At 39.5% G+C, this 25,923-nt stretch overlaps 1 protein-coding gene across 4 annotated transcripts; it reads right to left on the bottom strand.

Moving 5' to 3' along the window:
* Positions 1–555: 555 nt before the first annotated feature.
* LOC100770926 (zinc finger protein 345) lies at positions 556–25,709 on the bottom strand. Of its 4 annotated transcripts, XM_027416938.2 has the most exons (6): positions 25,481–25,709; positions 21,791–21,832; positions 11,032–11,091; positions 5,636–5,762; positions 5,377–5,434; positions 556–3,970 (listed from the first exon to the last, which is right to left on the bottom strand). In XM_027416938.2, exons 1-6 carry the CDS (start codon positions 25,481–25,483, stop codon positions 2,002–2,004), a joined length of 2,259 nt encoding a protein of 752 aa, XP_027272739.1. In that variant the 5' UTR covers positions 25,484–25,709; the 3' UTR covers positions 556–2,001. The 4 variants fall into 4 exon arrangements, with proteins under 4 accessions (XP_027272739.1, XP_027272741.1, XP_027272740.1 ...); XM_027416940.2 differs by lacking the exon at positions 11,032–11,091; XM_027416939.2 differs by lacking the exon at positions 21,791–21,832.
* Positions 25,710–25,923: the final 214 nt, after the last annotated feature.

Here is a 25,923-nt window from a genome sequence, read left to right as displayed (position 1 = left end):
TTCTGGTATGCAGGCTTACATGCAGGCAGAACACTGTATACATAATCAGTAAATAATACTTTAAAGAAAATAACAATCAGCTTTTGCATTGTTTTGAAATGAAAATTTCTCTGGACTGGATTTGATACCTCTGAAAGAACCAAGGTGTCTATGGGTTTCTTTTCTATAGCTGCAACAAAACACAACGAGCAAAGCAACTTTTAAATGGAATTGTTATATTAGTCTTGTAGTCACAGAGGGTGGGAGCCTCTGTAACTGCCTAAAACAACTAGAAGCTCATATGATAATCTACAATCAGGAAGCTGGGAGAATATACTACAAATATTAGTGTTTTTACAAATCTCAAACTTGCCTAGAGGGACCTATATTCACCAGAAGGCCATACCTCTATTTAATCCTCAACCTTTCCACCAATGAAACCAAGTTTCAAAAAGGCTATTGGGCTATTCTCACATGGAACATTGCTAAAATTGTTTTCAAAGTTACTACTGGAGACAAAGTAAAGACCAAAGAATAAACAAAGCCAGCAAAACAAAACAAAAACCAAATCAGGTATTATTATACATACTGTAATGATTTTAATCCTTCATATAGTAAAACATTGAGTCTAACAACGTTTCTTTCCACATTAAAATATTGCATTTGTTAGTTAAGTCTCTGCTCTCAGAAACATATTATTATTTACTCATTTGTACTTTGGTGTGAATTCACTTGTAAGTGTGTATGTGACTGTCAGAAGACCTCTTCCAGGAATTGTTTCTCTACTGCCGCCATGTAAGATCCAGGAAGGTAACTGAGAGAATCATGTTTTCCGGCAATAAACCATTACTAGCTGATGCATCTCATGGTCGAATCACATTCATCTTTCACACCTCACAATACCAGCAATTTGACCAATGCAGTGTCACACAGTTAATGGTGGTGCAAGCTCTACACACTACACTTTTCACTGTGAGATCATTATCTAGGGGTAGGAGACACACAAAATCGGGAAGACTGCTGAAAATGACAATCACTTTAAACTTCATTTATTATAAACACTTGGAAGATTTTCCCACATTTATTCCAAACATAAAGGCTTTCACCAGTGAAATAAATTGCTCAGTATAATAGGAACTATTGCTGCTAAAGCATTTTTCAAATGGATACCCAAATCTATAGGATGGATTCTTTTTTTTTTTTTTTTTCCTTGGTTTTTCGAGACAGGGTTTCTCTGTGGCTTTGGAGGCTGTCCTGGAACTGGCTCTTGTAGACCAGGCTGGTCTCAAAGTCACAGAGATCCGCCTGCCTCTGCCTCCCGAGTGCTGGGATTAAAGGCGTGCACCACCAATGCCTGGCTATAGGATGGATTCTTGAGAACATATTGGCAACAGGAACTGGTGAAGCCTTTGGCACAAATCTTAGACGCATACTTGCATTAAAATTCTCCCCAATGTAAATTCTTGCATGAGGGTTACAGAAACTTGAAGCAGTCAAGTCTTTTCCACAATGTTGACATTGAAAAGGTTGCTCACAAGTGTGAGGTCTCTTATCTTTGATAAAATCACAAGAACAAAGAAATAGTTTTCCATTTCATACAAAGAAAGGTTTTCTCTCCAGTGTGAATATTTTTAATTGGTGTTGTGCCAATTGGAACTATGGAAGCCTTTTCCAAATGCTACCATGCATTAGGATACTGACTAGAGTGAAGCACTCGTGTCTGCTATTATCACCAGACTGCCTGAAGGCTTTTCTACAATGCTTAAAAACATAAGGCTTTTCTCCAGTGTGATACTTCCATGTCTGTGGGGACTACTGGAGTCATGAAGTCTTTTGCAAAATGCTTACATGGATAATTGTTTGCAGAGTGAACTATTTCAAACATGTAAAGATCACTAGACTAAATGAACAGTTTCCCACATGTTTTACACAAAAATTGTTTCTCTCCAGTGATTTTTTTCATTCAAGTTAGGATGTGAAATGGGTAAAGTGTTTTATGTAATGTTTACATACATAACACTTCTATCTAGTGTGAGTCCTTTCATGATTCGTAAGACTACTGGACAGGCTGAAGGCTTTGTCACAATGTTTGCATGCATAAGGTTTCTCTCCAGTGTGCATTCTTTCATGTTTCTCTTGACTGCTGGAGTCACTGAAGGCTTTCCCACAATGCCTACAAGAATAAGGCTTCTCTTCAGTGTGAGTCCTTTCATGATACTTACGACCATTGTACTGGCTGAAGGCTTTCCCACAATGCCTGCATACATAAGGCTTCTCTCCACTATGAATCCTTTCATGATTCTTATGAGTACTAGAGTCCCTAAAGGCTTTTCCACAATACTTACATGCATAAGGCTTCTCTCCAGTGTGCTTTCTTTCATGTTTCTTATGACTAGTAGAGTCAGTGAAGGCTTTCCCACAATGCTTACAAGCATAAGGCTTCTCTCCATTGTGAATCCTTTCATGTCTGTTCAGATGACTGGAGGTGGTAAATGCTTTTCCACAATGTCTACAAGCATAAGGCTTCTCTCCACTATGAATTCTTTCATGTCTATTCAGACGACTTGAGCAGTTAAAAGCTTTTCCACAATGCCTACAAGCATAAGGCTTCTCCCCACTGTGAATCCTTTCATGAGTATTCAGACCACTGGAGGAGTTAAATGTTTTTCCACAATACCTACAAGCATAATGCTTCTCTCCACTGTGAACACTTTCATGTCTGTTCAGAAGACTGGAGCAGTTAAATGCTTTTCCACAATGTCTACAAGCATAATGCTTCTCTCCTTTGTGAATCCTTTCATGTCTGTTCAGATGACTGGCAGTGGTAAATGCTTTTCCACAATGCTTACAAGTGTAAGGCTTCTCTCCACTGTGAATCCTTTCATGTCTGTTCATATGACTGGAGGTGTTAAATGCTTTTCCACAATGTCTACAGGAGTAAGGCTTCTCTCCAGTGTGAATCCTTTCATGAACATTCAGAGTACTGGAATAATTAAATGCTTTTCCACAATGCCTACAAGCATAAGGCTTTTCTCCAGTGTGAATCCTTTCATGAACATTCAGAGCACTGGAGTAGTTAAAAGATTTTCCACAATGCCTACAAACATAAGGTTTCTCTCCATTGTGAATATTTTCATGTATATTCAGATGACTGGAACGGTTAAATGCTTTTCCACAATGCCTACAAACATAAGGCTTCTCTCCTGTGTGAATCCTTTCATGTCTGTGTAGATGACTGGAGTGTGTAAAGGTTTTTTGACAATTCTTACAAGTATAAGGCTTCTCTCCAGTGTGACTCCTTAGATGTTTCTTCAGATGACTGAAGCATGTAAAGGTTTTTTGACAACTCTTACAAACATAAGGATTCTCTTTTGTATGAGTTACTTTATGCTTCTCAAAACATTTTGCATTTTTAAATGTTTTCCCACAGTGCATACAATAGTACCTTTTCTGTGAAATATGACCTTTTTCATGGTTGTAAAGGTCACTGGACTCAATGAAGGCTTCTTCACAGAGCTTACATACAAACTGTTTCACTTCTTTATGGATGCCTTCATTGTTCTGAACAAATGTGTATCCAGTCAAGTCATTTTCATGGAGTGTAACTCCAGTGTGAGCTCTCTCCTGAGGCTGATCCAAACTGAGACTCCTACAAGCTTCATTATATTCTTGACTTTCACAGGGTTTCTTCTGGGGAGAAGTTTCAAGTACCTGAAGTGATTCAGAATGATGGGTATCTTTCCAATGTTCCTGATGTGTAAAAGCTTTAGTTATAGCTTTCTTCCATACAGATGGTATCCCTGTAGTTTGCTCTCTGAGATACCCATGTGAGGATAAATGACCAAGGATGTTTCTTATATGCAATGGGCTTTGACATACTCTTTCTCCAGGAGGCATGCCTGTGTTGATGACATTCTCTGTAATAGGTTCCTGGGTCTTATCACACTCATGGCCACATGCATATCCACAGTTTTTCTCAATCACTTGAATTCTGCAAAAAATGAGAAGAGAATTACTGCAGGCAAGGGAAATGTTGGAGGCTGGCTTGTGTGGACCACTGAAATGATACTATCTCAGAGGCAACAGAAAAACACAGTCACTGTGAAGGAAAATGTGTACCACATGTAAAGACCCTGTCATCTGTAAAGAAATAGAGTGTGGTCTTTACTTCTATTTGAATTATGAAGGAGTTGTATCACAGATTTGGAGGTTAAAATAATTTTGCTCCTCAGTAGTCCAGATTTTGATGACCAGCACTCATGTGAAGAGCACACTAATTCCTGTTACTCATGGTCTGAAGAATCTTTTTGCCTTCTTCTGCCTTTTAGAAAGAGTTGTATACAAACATAGATATACATGTACAAGTACAAAAAAAATAATATGCTTAAAAGGATCAAAAGTGAAGGCAAAATTTTGGTGTCAGTAGAAAATCATTACAATCAAAGTGGGGAAACACTGGCATTTTGACATTCACATTTCTAAGACAGTGTTGGTTCCTTAGTTATCAACTACAGGCATCAAGGGCCATTAGAAACTGGGTTCCCTCAAAAGAGAAAAATGACTCAGATTGGCTTGTAAATGGGTCTGAGGGAGCATTTTACAATCCTGATTGATGAAGGATGCTCACACTATGATGTGCATTGCAGCCATGGACAAGGGGGCATGAACTGTGTAGGAAAGGCACCTGCTGGTTACTTTGGTCAAGGTGACACAAACGGGGACACACATCTGAGAGAGGGAACCAGAAAGGAGTCAATGGCTTTTTCAGGTGATATTAGGCTTGTCTGTGAGGGCATTTTCTTGATCAGTGATTGAGAAGGTATATGTCAGCCTACTGTGTGTGGTATCCCCCTAGACAGGTAGGCAAGGGCTGTATAAGGCATGTAGCTGAGTAAGAGATGAGGAGCACACCGGTAAACAGCGTTTCTCCATCTCCTCTGCTTCAGTTCCTGCCTACAGGTTCTTGTCCGGGTTGAGTTCCTGCCCTGACTTCCCTTTATGATGGGACTGTGACAAGGTTATGGAATGAAAAATGAGCTCCACCAGAGTTGAGTTTTTTTGTTTATTGTCATAGCAAATGAAAGTGAAAAAACCCACAAAACTTATGGTCAGTGCCTCAAAATAATGCATAGAAAGACAGCAAATAATTTTGACATTTGTAATAACCCACTGATAAAGCTCCTTCTGAGTATAACGTTACATGACACATGTGTGATCTTAATATGTTACAAAGTTGAGGCACTCAAATATTGAATGGCACAATTCAATGTTATATTACAGAAATGTGTTTAGAGATTATAATTCACTTAGATTTCTTTAGACATTTTGATAGGCACTCAGTTGTCCTATGATTTGCAAATAAGTGAGATCAATTCCACTCTTTTGAATATCAATTACCGTGTGATTCTGCTGAGGTCTTTGTAGTCCTCGCCAATATTTTCTTCTACTGCTTCTTCTAGAAGAAAATCCAGAGAATACAGTATAACATATTCATAATCAACATAAATAGTATTATACCCTAGCTGCTTTGACATGGGTTTTCACACTACATTTACCACATATTCACTTCAAGAATTCAAATACCAACAGTACACACATACACAAGACATGGTTGTTCTCTGACTAAATTAACAATGAGAATATGTTGGGATTTTACCTATGGAGATCAAGTTCAAAAATGTCTCCTTCATCACATCTCTGTAGAGCTTCTTTTGAAATGAATCCAACAAAGCCCACTCTCCTGAGGTGAAGTTCACAGCCACATCTTCAAAGGCCACTTTCTCCTAAGGGTGCATATATTAGGGTGGTTAGTTTTAACTGACAGACTAATAGAATACAAAATCATCCAGCATATAATCCCAAAGGCACCTCTAAATTATCATGCGAATAGCAGTAACTGAAGAATATCTGTGGGATGCTATCTTCACTACTTGATGTAATAAAGGAGCCCCACTATCTCAATTACTACTCAACTGCCCTTAGGAAACATCATGACCAAGCAACTACTATAAAAGAAAGCATCCTGGGGAAAAACACTTACACTTAGAGGTTTAGTCAGTGATTTTCACGGTGGGAAGCAGACAGGCATACAGCTAGAGCATAGTCAAAGCAATACATGCTCCAACTTGAGAGCAATATTTTGTGAACTCTATAAGAGCTACGATAGAGGAAAAGGAAACCTAAAACATACAATCACACATTATTCTCTTCATGATTGTGTGCACTGTGACTAGCAGCTTCACAGTTCTGCATTTTTGAACAGTACATACCCTTCAAGCATGATATGAAATAAACGCCTTCTGACACAGTCACTCTTCTGGGTCATTTATGACAGCCAGATAAAAAGACCAATAGAAGCAATGTATATAAAGGCTGAAGAGATGGCTCAATGGTTAAGAACATTCAGCCTTTGTGAAGAAAATGTTAAACTCATGATCAACTTGTAATAGAATTATCCCAAGAAATTAGAGAGATTTTCTTAAAGCTGTCATGGAGATTTGTTTTCAATTACACTGGAAGTCATGGTGGAAAGAAGAGGTTAAGACCATTGAATAACAAAGTAGGCCTAGGGGGATGAAAATCTCCAAAGACCAATTTCTTGGCGAGGGAGATTATGCTGACATACAAAGGCAATCTCGATATGATGATCATGTATGTCCTGGATTTATGCCACACAGCAGCTCTGAATGGTTGGGATAGAATTTAGACGTAGGAAAGGAAACTGAGTCATTTACTAAAGTAATGCATGTCACAAAGGAAGCTTTTATAGATTTATTACAAAGCCTGACCTCAAGAGAAAATAGAATGATACAAGATTCTGAAGCTAAACAAATAATAATTGAATCTCTGGCTTTTGAAAATGCTAATTCATAATGCAAAAGGGTAATTATGCCACTACCGGCATGATTAGCACCCTTGGAGGAATGGATCTGAGATACAATCAAATATTCAATCTCATGCCATGATGCATGGGTAGGAGAGGTGATTTCCAGAGGTTTGAAGAGAAATCAGAATGTCAAGTGTTTCAATTGTGGCAATCAGGGTCACTTAAAAAGGGTTTGTAAGCAAGGCTTTTCTAGAAACAATGACTTTTCTAAGCATAATTCAAACAGAAAGCCTCTCCCTTCTGGATTATGCAGAAGGTGGAACAAAGGCAGGCACTGTACAAGTGAATATAGGTCAACAAGTGACAGTCAAGGTAACCGTATGCCACTGGAAAATGCCTTGAGGGGCCTCTTGCAGGCCATCATGCAAATTCTGTTCTGTAATTTCTTGTGACAGTGGATGAAACTCCTTCACAAAGCAATTAAAGAACCTAAAACCTATTATAAGAAACCACAGTGTTCTGAATGATACAATAGCTATGGAGGAAAGAACAAAATACTCAGGAGAAACCATAAAGCAAATCTTTTGGCAAACTACTATAAATGAACAAAGACTAAAATTAAAAATGCAAATAACTGACATTGTTATTAAAGGTCATATAGATGTAGATGTCACAATTTCCCCAGTATCTTGGCATCAAAATGCACCTTTTCAAGAGGTAAATGTTCAACTTTTAGGGATTGGAACTTTATCTCAAGGAAAACAGAGTGCGAGACTGAATGTATAAAGCCAGAAGGACAGAGAAGAAATTTAAAGCCTTGTGTTTATGTATAATGAACTTATGGGGACATGATTTGTTACATCAATGGAGCACTCAGTTTAACATTCCTCTAACCATAGAAACAAACCATATAATAATGTATGTTTCTCATGAAAATATTAGAAGGTATTATAATGAACAGTCACTGACCACTCAGGTTGTACAAGAAGAGGGCACTTCAAAGGCACCTACAGCCCTACCATAGAATGGTTGATGGACAAGAATGTATGGGTTAAGCAATGACCTTTAGCAACAGAGAAAATGCAGGCCTTAGAACAGAGTCAGCTAAATGCCCAACATATTGAAGAATTAACCGGCCCTTGAAGTTCTCCTATATTTGTTATTAAAAATAAATCTGAAAAATGGAGAATGTTAATTTGGTGATTCAGGTAATGAATGGGCTCACTACAATCTGGGATTCTTTTGCCTTCTTTATTATCTAAAGGATGGTCTCTTACACTTATTAATTTAAAAGATTGTTTTCTTGATATACCATTACCAGAAACAGTGAAAAATTTGTCTTCATGTTGCCTACTTATAATAATTCTCAGCCTGCAAAGAGATGTCAATGGATGATTCTCTCACAAGAAAGTTAAATAGCCCCACACTGTGACAATATTTTATAAGTCACCTAGTGGATATAACACATAAGAACTTTCCTCAATCTATAGTTTACCAATATACAGACAATATTTTACTAGCTAATTCAAGTGTAGATAATTCTGAGACAATGTTTGAAGAGGTAAAGAAAATTTGCCTCACTAGGGATTACAAATTGCTCTTGAAGAAATACAAAGAGGATATTCTATTATATATTAAGGATATAAAATCATTCTACAGAAAACTAGACCTCAAAAGGTGCAAATTAGGAGAGATCAATTGCTAGCTCTAAATGACTTTCAAAGATTGCTAGGAAACGTTTCCCATCTATGGCACATTATTGGAATAAAACCTAATCAGCTGATTAATTTAAACTGAACCGGAGATGGTGACTTTAATAGCCCCGGGGAATCATCAGCTGACGCTGAGAGAGAATCGCCTCCGGTGGAAAAGAAGCTACAATCTGCACATGTGGATCCTTTGGATCCAAAACTTGATTGCATTTGGTTACTTTACCCTCCAGGCATCCTCCTGCAGGAATATTAATGTAGAGGGAGGTCAGTATCTTAGAATGCATCTCTTCACAACATAAACAAAGTAAAGATTTAACTTATCTGGACAATATCTCTAAGTTGATTGTAAAAGGTAAACTGAGAGCTTGAAATTTACCAGGAATAGACTATGTAGAAACTGCAGTACGTGTCTGGGCGTTGGTGCCTCAGGCCTTTAATCCCAGCACTTGGGAGGCAGAGGCAGAGGCAGGCAAATCTCTGTGAGTTTGAGGCCAGCCTGGTCTCTAGAGTGAGTGCCAGGATAGGCTCCAAAGCTACACAGAGAAACCCTGTCTCAAAAAAACCAAAAAAAAAAAAAAAACAAAACAAAACAAAACAAAACAAAAAAACCCAAAACCAAAAAACTGCAGTACGTTTTACTACTGATAAAATGGAAGATTATGGTCATAAAGTAAACCCTGACAACGAGCTTACAGTAATCTTTTAGGAGAGATTTCCCCAAACCAGGAAAATTCAATTTATAAAAAAAGAAACTAGATCCTTTCTCGAATTATATGAAACACCAATATGTGGAGACCATATATTCTATACTGAAGCAAACAAATCAAGAAAGGCAGATTACAAATCAGAAAATCTACCTAAAGTGCCTCAAAACCCCAATGATTCTCTCCCAAAGTCAGAATTATATGCTATTCTTATGGAATTAATGGGTTTTACAGAACCCCTCAACATGGTTATTTATTCACAATATGCAGAAAATTGCCTTGCATATTGAAACTGCTGAATTTATATAACACATAAATTTATATAACATGATAGAGAATTGACTTTATTATTTATACAGTTAGAAGAAATATACAGTAATAAGAATCATATATATGTATATACGCTCCCATGTGGGTCTGCCGGGACTTCTAGTTCAAGGTAATGAGGAAACTGATCAACTATTGATAGGAAATGTGTCAGAGGCCTAAGAATTTCAAGAAAAACATCATAACAATAACAAAGGTTTATATTTTTGGTTGTGAGCCTAGCCTTTAACGGCTAAGCCATATCTCACAATGATTTTTTTTTTCATCACTTGGCAACAAGTCGAGGAAACCCTAAGGAAAGATCCTACTTGTTCTTTATACAGTCATACACCACTACCAGCAGGAAGTCACCCACCGGGTACTCAAAGGAATAAAATCAGGCAAATGGATGTACACCAGACCATTGACACCTATTCAGGATTTCAGTGGGCGACTGTTTAGAGTTCTGAAAAGTCTGATTCTGTAATCACACATTTGTTAGAAGTTATGACCATCATTGGATACCTGTACAAATTAAGAGTGACAATGCTCCAGTATTATGTCTCTAGTAAAATGAAACAGTTTTTTAATTATTACAATATAAAGTATATCACAGGTATACCACACAATCTTATAGGTTAAGCAACTATAGAAAGGCCAGATCAAAGTCAGAAGGATATGCTAAATAAACAAAAAGGGGCAATAAAGACCCACAGAAATGGATTGCATAATGGTTATTAACTTTGAATTATCTGAATGCTAAAGAGAAAGGAACAACAGATGTAGAGAGACATTGGATAAATAAGAAAGTATGGAATCAATTAGCCTGTATACTTTAAAATTGTGCTGAGCTTAAAATGGAAGCCAGGACATATGTTACATTGGGGCAGGGTTTTGCTTTTCTTTCCACAGAAGAAATGCTATAGCTACCATCAAAATTGATAAAGATTAGATTTGAACAGGAGACACCCTTGATTAAAAGAGGTGAGAATTCATTAAACAACATGGCCACTCAATCTAAACTAACTTTAAACTAAAAAACACTTTTCATTTAATCAGATATAACTTGCCATAAGGGAACCTCCCCAAAGTTAAGGTTGGAGAAGAATTTTGTTTTTGTCTTTTCAGGAGAATGAAGGCTTCCAGCTAAGAATCTGAAGACCACTGGAAAATGAGATGTCTCAAGAAAAAGCCCAAATCACCCAGAAAAAAAATGTCCCAAGAAAAAGTGTGAATTGGCCTATTGATATTCCACATGTACAACAGGATAAAATTCCAAACACTTCCCAAATGTTTATTTCTGCTTTTCTCTACAGACATATAAGGCAAATGATCTTTTTGAAGTTCTAGTCCAAGTAAAAATTAAAACTGGCTTTGGAGAGGAATGTGTGCTCTAACCCCAAGCATGCTTGCTAAAGTAAAATCTCTGTTTCATGTCAGAAGAGCCACCTGATATGAGACAGAAGAAAAACAAATATTAAAGGAATATTTTATTGCCACTAACCTCATAATCCTTTGGTTCTGTTTTGAGTCTTTGAAGCTTTTCTTGAATTATAAATATTATCTAAAAATTTATAAGATTAATATATATATTAAAAATTTTGTCATGATATTAATAGTCATATAGAGTATTAATTCTAGAAAAAGGCTTCATCTGGTGTCCTGTACATGATTTTGGTTTGAGTCTCTCTTAGGCAATAGGAATTAGTTTTTGTACTCTGGTTGAACATAACAAATATTGATCCTTTAAATTCTTTGAGATCTGCTGCATATGACATTTAAAATGTTTAAACTTTTTGCAGTGAACCATGACCATATCTCCAAAAGGATGATGGGGCCCAACAACAATTCCATTAGGACTATGATAATACCACTAAGCTGAAAAATACCACCTAAAGATCAGCTTTGACTACTACCTGATCAGACTAATTTCAAGGTGGCTAACTGACATCATCCAAACTCACAGACTACTTGAGCCAGGACTTGACACAAGCCCTGCACTTTCACATTACTCAGAGACTGGATAATAAATGATACAGCTACATCTTCCTGGACTTGACTATTAACCCAAAGTTTCCGTCTCAGTATCCCGCTAAAAACGCCATCAACCCCAGACAGCAGGAAGTAAATTTAAGAATATGACACCCACATTCCCAAGAGGTGGGGTGGGTGGTTTTTGGTCATTCAATGAGTTATGGATATTTGTCTTAATTTAGGGCGGGTGGTTACAAGTTGTCAATGATAATTGTCTGGAAAAAATGTTGAATAAAGGAGATTAGATTCAGAGTTCTTGTTTTGAAAAGAAAAAAAGGTGGATATAGGTATGATAGGATATAACAGTAGATTATTAAATCTACTCTAAAAAGGGGGGAGATGTACAAATAAAAAAAGGCAGATCGTTGAATCTACTTTTAAACTAGAAAAGCAACTACTAATTTTAAATATTTTATGTTGGCTTGGATTATTTGTATATTGGTACAAAATTGAGATTACTTTTGTTAGAACATACTATACATGCATTTCTAATATTGTTCATGGTATTATAACTATGCAACTCCTTTAACAATGTCATGCAAATGTTAGCCCTTGAAAGTTACTATTACCAACTATTTAGGATAATAAGCAAATACAGGTTAGAAATTATTTACTTATACAATGAAACTACTAGTCATATTAGATATGTTTTCAAGGTCAAACAGATATTTTTAGATAGTAAGGTCATCTTTAAACACTTCAAAGATCTATAGAATATGGCATTTAAGATGTTTTAATAGCATAGGTTCTTTGCCTTTTTATGACAATGAGACATGTGTGCCCCTGGCAGCACCAATCTACTTCAGAGAAGAGGATGGGCATCAGAGAAACTCCATATGGAGCTTACTTTCTTGGTTGCAAAGATTGCCACTGGGAAAGAAAATGTGCTTGCCTCAACTGCTGACAGTTTGCTGTGCAAATTGGACAAGCAGGACAGAAAAGAAAGGACTGCCAAATTTTGGCAAGAGAGGTAGGACAGCCCTTAAGAATATTCTGCTTCACAGAAAAGTCTGCCAGGTATGTTAGGCCTTTCGGCTGAAGATGGATGCTCCAACATTGCAGAAGTTCTGTCCAGGCAGCCAGCTGTTTCTGTCATTTCTCACATTTTTTTGGAAGTAGCTTGTATGCAATTTTTGCTTACTCAAGTAATATTTCCTTCTTGGGTCTCTGATGGATTTGAAGACTTTATAATTATAGTTATATTTTCCTTGTTATCAGACTCAAAAAAAATTTACAAAAAAAGGTAAAGTGTATACAATTGAGAGACATAAAAAGTTAGTTTGGGTAATGCAAGTAAGATATAGAGTGTTTTCTCTGTATTTCTCAATTGTTAAAGGACTGTGGGGACACACAAAGATGGGTCTGCTTCATCTCCCCTCAAGATCAGAGAGTAGCACCAAAATGAGGTAGAGAAGAGGTAAAGGTGCAGGGCAGCTGCTTTTCTTTATCTTCAGCTTGAAGTTCAACCCAAGTATCTGTCTCTGGGTTTTTATTATTCATGTTACATATATCCTTGCATTTGTTCCTTTCCTTGTCATTGTATCCTCCTAACAATGTTTAACCACCATCCCTCTAGGCCCTCTGCATACCTTAGCTCTCCAATAAAAGGGACTTCAAGTGGCCAGCAGAGGCTGGTCTCTCAAGAATTCTAACTAAGGGTGAGAGCTGGCTGGCAGGTCCCTTTATTAATACAATCATGGCCTTGGTGTTTTCTCCTCCCAAATCGAATGTTTAACACTGAGAATCTACCCTGCTCCTCTGGAAGAGAATTCTGTGCTGAGAACTGCTGAGTCATCTCTCCATACCTTCTTCACATTAACCATTTAACAGACATGTAAAATTCACCAATACTTTCTTTAGTAGTCTATCAAATCCCATGGGTCTCTAATCATGTATTTAACTGATGTTCTTAATATGAGGGACTGTTTTGACAAATCTCAGTCAAGGATATGTGTGACTGCTCTCTTAGCTAAGCAACCTCTATCTTGGGGAGTGCCAAATTGTCCACTTGCATAAGATTATCACAGGGGAACTTAGGCATTTAAAACCCAAATTGAGTGATGGAAAAAGGCAGTGGATTTTCACCTGAGGATCTAGCTGGTCTGGGGAAGGGACAGAGTGTGTGGAGGTAGTGACGAACAAAGTGGTCTGTAGCTACAGGGAAGCTCTCATCCCTGCTGGGTAAGGCTTTCCATGTGCAGTTGGCTGAGGGAAGTGTGACCAAGTCTCTATAAATAATCCCTATCCAGTATGCTTTAAAGGATAGAATCAAAACTTGGGACACTCAGAGGGAACTGAGACAGAATCCTGCCTCAGTTTGTTGTTGGGACACTGGGAGGAATTGCTTGACATCTCTCCTTCAAGAAGAACATTATCAACACTTGGCTTGTTCAGAGAATATATTATCCAGCAAACAAGTTAAGACATTGCTCTTCTTTGGGACAGAAAGGCAAACAGTTTTTGAACAAGAAGCATGGGAACCACCATGGGTAAAGTGACAGTGTGACTCAAGTAGAACTGCAAAGCACAGGCATTTCCTGGGACAATTGGTAGAATACAAAATTGGGTTCTCCTGAAGAAAGTCAGGTGTGACCCACACATGTATGGTGTTACATACATTACAGCTTGTGGAAGAAGTTCTGCATTCCAAAAAAGCCTAAGCCACCCACCCACTTCAGGATAACCTAAACTCCATGGAGAGACCCTATGTGTAATGGAGACCTCAGTGGGCAGCTCCTTCCTACAGTGATCCCCATATGGAAACAAGTTTCAGGGACTGATCCCCAGCATATGGGAAGTGTCTGAAAAGGAGCACATCACCCAGTGTGACAGTTACCTACCTGGCTTGTCACAACAGCTGGACATCTCACTTCCTGCAGTAGGGACCCAGTCTCTTGCTATGTTGTTTACTGAAATGCAGACTGGGGGATTTCTAGATTCCCTTTGAATACTTCCTTTCCCCAGGGTCATTCAGGAGTGGGATGCTTACTCTCCCTGAGTCTGTGTACTTCTCCAGTGTGTACTGCTGAAGATTCCCACCTTCACTCCACTGTGGTCAAGCAGGATGCAAGCTATTTCACTCTCCCTTTATTTGTTGACACTTACTCTGGCTCCTAGTATATGGTCAGTTTTCAAGAAGGATAAATTCATCTTCTGAGAAGAATGTGGTCTCTAGCAATCTTTTAGATGATCTATAGATGTCTAAAGGGCCCATATAAGATATTATTAATTCCAGTGATATTTCTATATCCAACTGGCACATCATTTGGTATAGGGTATTAAATACTCCTATATTATTGAAAATTTTCTGTAAATTTTGACACTTTGATCATGTCAGTCAAAAATTGAGCAGAAAGAGTTTTGTCCTTAAGAAGGGCACCCCTAGCAAGGCATTGCTGTCCACCTTTAATCCCAGCACTAGGATGAAGAAGCTGGAGGATCTCTGACTTTGTTTTGCTTTTTTGTTTTGTTTTGTTTTTTTGTTTTTTGTTTTTTTGAGACAGGGTTTCTCTGTGGCTTTGGAACTAGCTCTTGTAGACCAGGCTGGTCTCGAACTCACAGAGATCTGCCTGTCTCTGCCTCCCATGTGCCTGGCCTGGCTGGATGTCTGACTGTGAAGCCACCCAAGTACAGACCTAATTACAGGATAGTCAGGGCCACACACAACAAAACCCTATCTCAAAAATGCAAAATGCAAAGCAAAAAAAAAAAAAAAAAAAAAAAAAAAGCTAACCCTAGCTAAGAAGATATTGGCAACTGATGGCTTTGGGGTGGGGAGTCATTTTATTCATGAGTATAGCTACTAGTAAAACCCCATACATATATGAACGGCACTAACTGAACTCAGTGTGGAAGAAGCAGCAGCAGCTAGGTAGTGGCGCACGCCTTTAATCCCAGCACTGAGGAGGCAGAGGCAGGCGGATCTCTGTGAGTTCAAGGGCAGCATGGTGTACAGTAATAGCTCCAGGACAGCTCCAGAGAATCTCTGTGTTGAAAAAACAACAACAAAAAAGACATGACAAGAAGAGTCAGGTATGTTAGGAGTGTAAGAGGGAGGTAGAATTAAAATACATCTCTTACATGTATGAAATCCCCAATAATAAATGTATATTTAAAAGGTGTCTTGGTGTTTAATAACAAAACAATAAACAATGTTTTCAAGGCTAGGATACTGGTAAGCATGCCAACGCATGCTACGCAAGCCTGAAGACCTCCCATATCTTCAAGTGTATGTGCAAAAGTGAATACTTACCATTGATGGGGTATAAATGCTACAGTTACCAAGCTAATCAGTGTGAGCTTGCCCCAGAAAGAGAAATCTGGAAGTGCCTCACCAAGATAGTCCTTTGGGCTTGTACGGAAAACACTCGAAACACTACAACAGATGCAAGCACACACATGGTCACAGCTGCTCTACTCCCAGTAGCAAGAAAAAGAATCAGCCTGAATGGCCCACAGCTGATGTCCACATGATGGAGACGCAGCTCACAAACACAGTGATTTCTACTCAGAATGAAAAAAATATCATATGAAATTTATAGGAAATGGGTGCAGCTGGAAATACTGAATCAAGTTAACCTAAGCCCACAAAGTCAAACAAACACTGTCAGTTTCTCTTACACCTGGATCCCATCTTTCACCTCTTACCCATTTGTTTCAAAACTGGAGTGAGCATTTTAACAGACCAGGGATAGGAAAGGACCGATGAGACCTGTGTGAAGAGGAGAGGATGCCCAGGGACAGTAGGATACAGGCAGTATGCGAATAGACAGGTGAGTGTACTTAGGGATGGGATGTATAAAACAGGAATGGGAAAGAGAATGGAGTTGGTTGGTTTATCAAAGTTTGGGCTTTCCCTCAGCACTGCAGTGACTTCCAAGTCAGTCTGGAATACAAATGTACCCACCTCAAAAAAACAAAACAGAAACAGAAAGAAAAAACTGGGTGTGGTCAAGGAAGTCTTTAATCCTAAAATAGACAGGGCACAAGAGTGTGTGATCTCTGAGTCCAAGGCTAGCCTATTCAACAGAGCAAGTTTCAGGGATACACCGGGAAAAACTGCCACCAAGCCAACAAAAATGTAATCACAATAAATTAAACATTAAATATGCATTAAAATCAGCAGTAATGAATATATTATGAATGTGTTGCAGATTGAAGTCAATTTTCAAATAAAAAAGATTTTTTCCCAGCAAACAGAAAGCATACCTATCCTCTCATCTTAACTTTCTGAAGCTTTCCCATTGGTAAGAAACTGAACTACCAGACGGGCAGTGGTGTCGCACGTCTTTAATCCCAATACTCAGGAGACAGAAGCAGGCAGATCTCTGTAAGTTCGAAACCAGCCTAGTTCGGAACCAGCTAGAAAGAGCTAGTTCTAAGACAGCCTCCAAAGCCACAGAGAAACCCTGTCTCGAAACACCCCCCCCAGAAAAAAAGAAAAGAAAGAGGGAAAGAGACTATACTACTATCTGAAAACTGAAGGAAACAGAGGAAATGTTAGTATTTTTCCAAAGAAATTACATGTTACAGAATTCACACTCCCAATCCCTTCTACTTAAATCAGCCTACAGTAAAACAAGCAGCAGATACAGAAGTACAATTCCAATTACAGGAAGCTCTTTGCAAGTCTCTTTCACATTCAGCAAAGTTTAGAAAGCTTTTCAAACTTCCAATTTTGACCACCACCCCAAAACCACTGTAAACAAATAAAATATGAGGCAATTGAAATTTCTCTCTTTCTTGAGACTGGAAATTTTGACCAACTGTAGTTAGGAAAAGAAGAAAAAATTGTTCCACATCACCCTTTGAAAAAAAAGAAATGAGAGAGAGAGAGAGAGAGAGAGAGAGAGAGAGAGAGAGAGAGAGAGACGTAAAAACCATATTGGACTAGGTGCTAAGGGGACAGATAGCTAGCTACGTGGGAAAGGTCTCTAACCCCAGGAATCACAGGACTCCACTCTGAGGGAGACCAGATGGGGCCATGGAACAGAGTTGAGAGGAAGTAAATGGGAGGTGATGAGAGGACTCAATCTACATGAGCACAGACAGAAGTAGAAGAGAAGGGAAACTGCACAGAACACATTAGACCCTTCACAGCACAGTCTGTCCTCAGCATCATCAACCCAGCAGCTCTTTAAAATCTGGGCAGGGACAGTTTCATGGCAAGGAGTCACCCAAGAATATGGAGGATTATAATGAAGCAGCTTCATCAGGGCAGAAAAGTAAGGGACACTGGGCTCAAGACTGCCTGTGGGGTGCACACTTCAGGTGCACCTAGGAATGGCCATCACTGTTCCAGACTCTAATCAACCACTGGATCACATATCATCAGGAAAATCTTTAGTCAGGGATTCTGCATATCCCCAAAGCAGCACACACCTTTAATCCCAGTACTCAGGAGGCAGAGGCAGGCAGATCTCTGTGAGTTTGAGACCAGCCTCATCTACAAGAGCTAGTTTCAGGACAGGACAGGCTCCAAAGCCACAGAGAAACCCTGTGGTTTCACAGAGAAAAACAACAACAACAACAACAAAAAGAAATGCAGAAGCCCAAGTTACCCTCATCATTCTGTACTTCTGATGTTTGCAGCTGTCCTAACAGCTGCCCTGAAAACACACAGTCACACAAATCTGAACTTGACATTGCTCCCCTCTCCACCACAAGGCCTATAGAGGCCTACCATGATACTGATCACACAGTTTATTCCTTTTAGTACTAAGGTCTCTGGATGACAAACAGTTCTCACTCTGCCTCCTCTGCATTGACTAATGAAACACGTTAGGGAAGTGTTTCTTACTGCCAGCACACTTGAGGAAGCTGCTCTTCTGAGAATTCAAAGCTCTTCAGGGCTACTCAGTACTCCCTTTTCCACCAAGATCCTGCCTTCAGTTTGCTCGCTACATTCTAAACACATGCCCCAATGGGAAAAACAGAACTTTAAGGTAGAAGATGGCTCCAGGTGGGTTTGAACACAGGATCTTGGTATAGGGCTGGATAGGAAGCCTCAAGAATCAGAGATGAGGCAACATGTATTTAAAAGCCTTATGAAACACCATTAGTGTGTAACTTACTTATATATACTTTTGTTGGGGGATGACAGTGCATCACTGTGAAGTCCTGGCTCAGTGTAGGCCAGTCCTTATACTCTGTATGAAGACCAATGTAGCCACAGACCCACAACACTCTAAACAAGTAGATATTAGCACACATTAGTGAAGAAGCTGCTCCCAGAAGCCATGAATGATGAAATAAAATGTCAGTGTCAGGCACAGGTAGTTAATTGGTCAGAGACAGTTCCAGGGCACACAAAACAATATTGCTATTGGTTGCCCACAAAAATTAGATGAGAAAACCCCATTGCTAAAGACTCCAGACACTTTGATTGCAGGACATGGAAATCAGTTGTGAACTAACCAGGAAATCAGGTGCCTATCTTTCAGGCCTTCTTCACACTTACATATAGGCACTATCGCTCAGAAGAAAATGTCAGATCCAGAGGCTGCATGCACAGGTGTGGATTAGCTGCCAACCGGGAGCTACATTCTTTATAGCTGAGTCTTGAAACCCTTAAGCTGTCCTTTAAAAGAGGCATTTATGTATTTCCATTTTAACTTATGAACATATGAAATGTGCTGTTTTCCAAAGAGTTTACCCAGAGATCCAAAAACTGAACATAAATAATCTAAATACACTTCAAATAATAGTGTGTTGCTTCATATGCAATGCAAGTATTTAACTCTCCAAGTTGGTCTTTTTATATGTAACTATTTTACCTATCATTAGCTGGAATTATCTAGTATACTGCTAATATCCCCTTCAAATAGAGCAAGAATTTATACTAAAATACAGAGAGAACTGTAAAATATATACACTATTTTTGTGCTATCTGAAAGGTTCAGTAATAAAGGATATAATATTAACATTCCATAAGGAATAATACTGAATTATGAATAACATTGCTCTGCTCCAATAAAGGTTAGGGTGAGTCCCCCAGGGAAGGGGAAAGGGACAAGAGCTCCTGAACAAATTGGGAGGGTGGGAGGTAGGAGAAAAAGGAGGGGAGAAGGGGGGAGAGCATGAGGGATCAGGAAGATTGAGTCAAGGGATGAATAAAGGAGAGCAAGAAAAGAGATATCTTAATAGAGGGAGCCATTGTAGGTTTAAAGAGAAATCTGGCACTAGGGAAATGTCCAGAGATACACAAGGATGACACCAACTAACAATTTAAGCAATAGTGGAGAGGCTACCTTAAATGCCCTTCTCCGATAATGCGATTGATGGCTACCTTATATGCCATCCTAGAGCCTTCATCCAGTAGCTGATGGAAGCAGAAGCAGAGATTCACAGCTAAGCACTGAGTCGAACTCCTGGAATCCAGTTATAGAGAGGGAGGAGTGATGAGCAAAGGGGTCAAGACTATGCTGGGAAAACCCACAGAAACAGCTGACATGAGCAAGTGGAAGCTCACCGGGGAACCAGCATAGGACCGAACCAGGCCCCCTGAACGTGGGTGTCAGCTAGGAGACCTGGGCAGTCTATGGGGCCTCTGTCAGTGGAACCAGTATTTATCCCTAGTGCATGACTGAACTTTGGGAGCTCCTCCATGGAGGGTTACTCACTCAGTCTAGATACATTGGGGAGGGTCTAGGCCCTGACTCAAATGATGTGACAGACTTGGATGATCCTCCATATAAGGCCTCACTCTCCCTGGGGATGGGGAGTAGAATGGGGGTTCAGGGGGGGCATGGGAGGATGGGACTGAGAGGGAACTGGGATTGATATGTAAATTGAGGTTGTTTCTAATTTAAAATTTAAAAATTAATAGAAAATAAAAGATTAGGGTGAAACAGAAAAATCAGTGACAAAATGGCATTCAGAGTAACATGAAAAGAATTACTTAGAAATAAGTCAGAGCAAGTGAGTAAAAGACAGTGACAATGACAAACTAAATGGTAAAGCATTTGAATAATCATGTCATGAATGGCCAGGAACAATATTGTACAAACATAATTGTATTTGATAGAGTGCCTTCGTTGTAAACACAGCATTCCTATGTGATTTCAGCGTGCCTTGCTCAACCATTACTGGTCAGTCACAAGAGGGCTGAGACAGCCTGTCTCCCTTGGACAATAACTTCAGGAAGAAGAGACTGCACTCCAACATATAGTCCAGGAAGCTGCATCAACATCCTCATTCCCAAGCCCCTTCCAGGGCCCTACAAAGTGTCCCAGGGAGCTTGCTTGAATTGCACAGCAGGAAAATCAGTATATTTACTGTCGGTAATAATGACCAGTGTTGTCTGTTGAAATCAGACTCTGGTCTCTTTCTAGCCTTTTGTCACTTCACTCTGCACCCTGAAATTTAACACTACTGAAAATACTAATATATTTTTTCTACAAATAACTTCCTCCAGAAATAAAGAATTAAATAAAAATTAAGTAATACCTAGTGCAATTTCTTCTAATTGGAGGAACAGCCCAGTGTAAACCAACCAATCAAACAACAATTCAATCCCAAGCTCATGATCCCCTTCACAGGGATCACTGAGGGCAAAGGTGACATAGCTTTGCAAAAATTCCAACTTTTACCTCAGAAACAGTCAGTGCAAAAAAAAAGTATTCTCTTCCTCTGTGACTGTGAGTTTTATTCCACTCTTACAGAGGGAACAACCCAATCTTCTCCAATCACCATTTTTTAAAAGGAGAGACTACAGATACAAACACAGACACACATACACAAACACACACTCCCAACAATGAGAGGTTAGGAAGTTGAGGACTAAAGATAAAGCTGTGTTTAACTTATGCTAGGTTTGGCTTTTGGTTCGCTTCTAAAGAAAATATAAAATCACAGGGTAATGTCAGGAAAAATCTCCAGCAGCGAAGGGAAACCAGCAAGATGACACATCACCCAGGTCCCTTCACAGCACACACTGGGGGCTCAGTGTCACCAACCTGGCAGTACTCCAACTTCTGCAGAGGCACAAGTTCCAGGTGCCTTTTCACCCAAAGAAGAAAGTGGCCTGGGACAAACTGGTTCCCTGGGACAGGGTCAGTGGCCTAGTGAACAGCCCCCTGCTTTGCACACACTTGCAGTGCTTGGGTAAGGACTGAGCCAGTGCAGGACATCAGGGCACACTCTGCACCTCAGATGCAGAACATCAAGGCTGCAACAGCACAGCCTCAACAAAGTCACAAATACACAACACACAGTTTCAGGACACTCACCCTTTCTTGCTTCTGATGGGCCAAAGTGTCCTTCCTAAGAGCCTAAAATCAACAAAAGGATATGTCTTACAGGACCAACACCACACACTTCAGTATCTACACAGGATTCACAACCAATAGCAATGATGGGGCTTCCTGAATAGCTATGCACCTCCGTGGATATTTGATGAAAAGAAGTAACAGCATCCCTGATTGATGACAGAGATATAAGGCCTGGATATTCCTAATTCAGGATCCTTAGGCCAAAGTCAATACATTGGGAGTAGAAGGAATCCCTAGGTCTATCCAAAAACAGGACCAGAAGAAGGCCTGCTCTGCAAACACAAGAGTTTGGTATGATGGAAAGTCATTACAGGCTTCAACCTAGCCATTTTCAAAAGTCATTTATTAAAATATTATTTAAAACATGATTAAGCAGATGTGTAACACTTAGCTAATGCTTGACAGTGAAAGATTTTTAAATAAACTTAAGACTTCATTTGTTGATTAGAAACCTAGTGGAAATTATGAACATAATATTTGGGGAACTTTTAAGATTATTAACTATTAAAGGAACTCTGAAATCACAGGGCTAAGTTATTTTCTCAGTCTTTACATTTTAGGAATCACAGGGACTAGAGGGTCATCTCTGAGATGAGGACCTTGTTCATGATAATGAAATTGTAGCATTGTATAGAAGCAATTATGTCCTGAAAACAAGGACATTTTAGATTTCTTGTAGACTCAGAGCTAAGATGATGATTAACCAAATAAGATATTGAATAATGCTGTATCTAACTTCTATAAAGGGAAGCTTTAATTACATACACAAGGAGTTAAATGACATTTAAGCCATCTGGAAGTTTTTATTATAGGTTAATTGTACAATGGGAACAATATAAAAACAGAAGCACATGGAAACAATATATATTAGCATAGGTAAAATGAAGATCATTTTAAAGACACCGATACTTTATCAGTTTTCCATTTTAGACTAGGCTGTTGATTAGCTCTTAGACCGTATTTTACTAGCATTAGCAATCAGAAAACCATGGAGGGAAAAGACCCAGAGCCTAAGCTGATTACTGGCAAGACTTTGTACAGGCTGAAGAGACTCCAAAAGCCTTGTATTTAAGTTCCTTTTTTTCTTTAGTTTAAACTGGACAAGATCAGAACTTGGAAAACCATGTCATTAAAGAGGAAGGCACAGATAGACAGGTTTGCCTTTTAATGTTATAAGTTAAAATTCATCTTAGAAGTAAAAGATATTAAATATTGTTATTTCAATACTTAAGAGCATAGCCAATTTTATTAAGTTAGAAACTGACTTCTTATTACTAAATACAACAGTTACATAAACTATAATTGTCTATGTTAAATGTTATCATTGTAGTTTTATAGAAGGTGAACAGATAAAGGCACAAGGGAAAGAACAGTACTCTTATTAAGTAGGAGCTCACCTTCACAAAAATGTCCTATAATAGTTGTATCAAAGTCTAAAGTCCCCAAAACACTTATGATTGTGTGGGTCAAGACTCTAGGGAGAAAGTGACGGAACCTAGTAAGGGCAAGTAATTTTAGCTGCTTTGCTGTGCACAGACTTCTACTTTTGATTCGATCCTTGAGAAAGAATTTCCACGAGCCACAAAATTAGTTGATAAAGAGAAATTTACCCTACAAGAAAGCTTAGTTAAGATAAAGAATAGAGTGGGAGGCTTAATTAAAACAAAGAAATAGAGTGGGAAGCCCCTAAGAGAGCGGACTTTACATGGGAATTTACCACTAGGCATTCTTCATACAGCACCGGAATACTACATGGGAATACACATCATCACCAGTAAGCATGTATGCACAAGCTTACAATCCTCTGACTATATGTTTCCCCAGGGTTGAAACAGCAGAGCCTGGAGGCATCCTGAGGCAAATTTTTAACCCTCAGGAACAAAGGCGGCTCATTATCCAGTGCTCAGCAATCATCCAGGTACCGGTCCCAGCATGCACATCCACTCCCAGTCATTACCAGATGTCAAGGTTGTGAATCGCATCAACATGCCTCTATCTCAATTAGAGCAAAAACCACGCCCAGTTATCCATCCTGAGAACTGGCCAGGCTCTCAAAACAGAGAAGAGGGGTCATCTACAATTCATGCTTTAGACTGCACAGCCTTAACACAAGCTTCTCCACTTTAAAATTACTTTCCTAGCAATCCTCGAGAAAGCCATTCCTAGCTATGAAGGTATGGACAACTGATGGTGGCAGGGGTCTTTCCCTCTAGTATACGGCCACTAGTATGTTGTTCAGGCTCAAGTCCATGACCACACACTCTGGACAGAACCATCAGAACTCAGTGGGTTTTAAACAACAAAAACAAAAGACACATAAAATTAAAAGTCTGATGTGCTGGGGGTGTAAGGGCTAGATCCAATTAAAACTCATCACTTATGTTTAGGAAAGAGCCAATAATAAAAACAAATTTTCAAAGGTTTGATTGGCTTTTTAGTAAGAAAACAATGAAATGGTTGTCCACAAAGCTAGGATATGGATGAGCAGGTTAAAAGCTCACCATGAAAGCCTGAAACCCTCACACCTTATGGAGTATGCATGGAGAAGTGAATACTTCCCTTTAGAGGAGGTTTAAACTGCTGCAGCTCACAAGCAAACCAGTGTGAGCTTGAGTCACAAAGAGAAAAATAGAAATACTGCTTCCTCCAGCTATTCATTCTCTGAACTAATAGCTATAATGAAAAGAGCCCATACACTGCAAGAGACTGATGCACAGTAGGGATCTTTGCTTCTCTGGTCCCGCCAGCTATCAAGAGAGTCAGCCTGGATGTCCCTCAGCCGGTTTTCAGAAAATGGAGATTCGGCACATGGGCACATTGGAATTCGACTCTGCAATGCAGAAACCTGAAATGAAATTTTCAGGCAAATGGATATAACTCAAGCCCACAAGGTCAAACTCTGTTTCTCGTTTGTGAGGATACTCTCTTTGAACTCGTACCCATCTGTTCCAAAACTCAACTGAATGTCCGTAGAGACTATGGAGAAGAGAGGGTCCATGAGATCTGTGGGAAGGTGGAGTGTTTCCAGGATATCAGAATGCATGTCGCAAGTAAGCAGAGTGGTAAATACACTAGGACATGAGATGAGAGGAGAAAAAAAAAAAAAAAAAAAAAACAAGCTCAGGAAAGAAAAGAGGAAGTTAGAATATGATTTTTTTGACTGCATTGGCCTCAACTACACATTGTTTGCTGGGTCAGCCTGCTGATAAACAGTGCCCACTTCTTTAAAAAAAAAACAAAACAAACAAACAAACAAACAAAAACAGCCGGCATAGTGGTGTTAAGTTTGTAGTCCCAGAGGAAAGTGATTTTTGTGTCCTAACTACACACACCAGCGTAATAAATATAAACATAGGGCACACTTCTGGTCAACCACGTGGCAATCTGGTCAGTGTGTCACTGCAGCGCCTGTACAAGGACTCACCCAAGAGAACTTCACCAGGACACAAGATTGGGGGACGCGGGACCCAAGGCTGCCGGGGGGGGGGGGGGGAGACACTTCAAAACCACGTGGGCATTGGCACTGCTGGGCCAGACTCCACCAGGGAAAACTTCAGGGGCTGACCCCACGCAGCTCGTAAGGAGCTAGTGTCTGCCACCGCCACCGCCACCGCCACCCAGGGTTCCAGGAGCCCAAGACGCACTCACCATTTTTGCTTCTCATGTGTCTAGCTATCCTCCCAAAGATGCCTGCAGTCAGGAGAACACACAGCCGCCCAAAACAAGTCCTCCAGAGAATCCCCTTATCCTATGCGAATCGGGGGAAAAAGGAAAGAAAAAAGAAAGAAAAAGAAAAAAAAAGAGAAAGAAAAACAAATAAAACAAACGTTTCCAGGAAGCGCACTATGAATATCCGTGCTCCTCATTGGACAGTTCATTCCTTTTAGTATTGCTGTTCCTGATTGCAGCAATACTTCGCTCTGTCATCCTACAGGACCAAAACATTTGCGGAAAGTTCAAATGAAGTCGCCGCGTAATGACAGCAAATTTGAGAAAGGCAAACGTCTATGAATTCAAAGCCATTCAGGGCTACCTACCCCATGAAACACAGAAGCCGCGCAGGGTGGCGGGCATTTTTAATCACTCCAGTC

Source organism: Cricetulus griseus, chromosome 5, assembly GCF_003668045.3.
Source record: "Cricetulus griseus strain 17A/GY chromosome 5, alternate assembly CriGri-PICRH-1.0, whole genome shotgun sequence".
In the NCBI taxonomy this organism is placed as follows: Eukaryota; Metazoa; Chordata; class Mammalia; order Rodentia; family Cricetidae; genus Cricetulus; species Cricetulus griseus.
The sequence above is the reverse complement of the archived record's forward strand: the minus strand, read 5'-3'. Positions and strand labels throughout refer to the sequence as shown.

What these genes read in the sequence shown, in the direction of transcription:
- LOC100770926 (XM_027416938.2), bottom strand. An exon ending in CCCATCAGAAGCAAGAAAGG is followed by an intron (nt 11,092 to 21,790) that starts GTGAGTGTCCTG and finishes ATAAATTTTTAG; the next exon opens with ATAATATTTATAATTCAAGA. An exon ending in GACCTCAGCAGAATCACACG is followed by an intron (nt 3,971 to 5,376) that starts GTAATTGATATT and finishes CATTTTTTGCAG; the next exon opens with AATTCAAGTGATTGAGAAAA.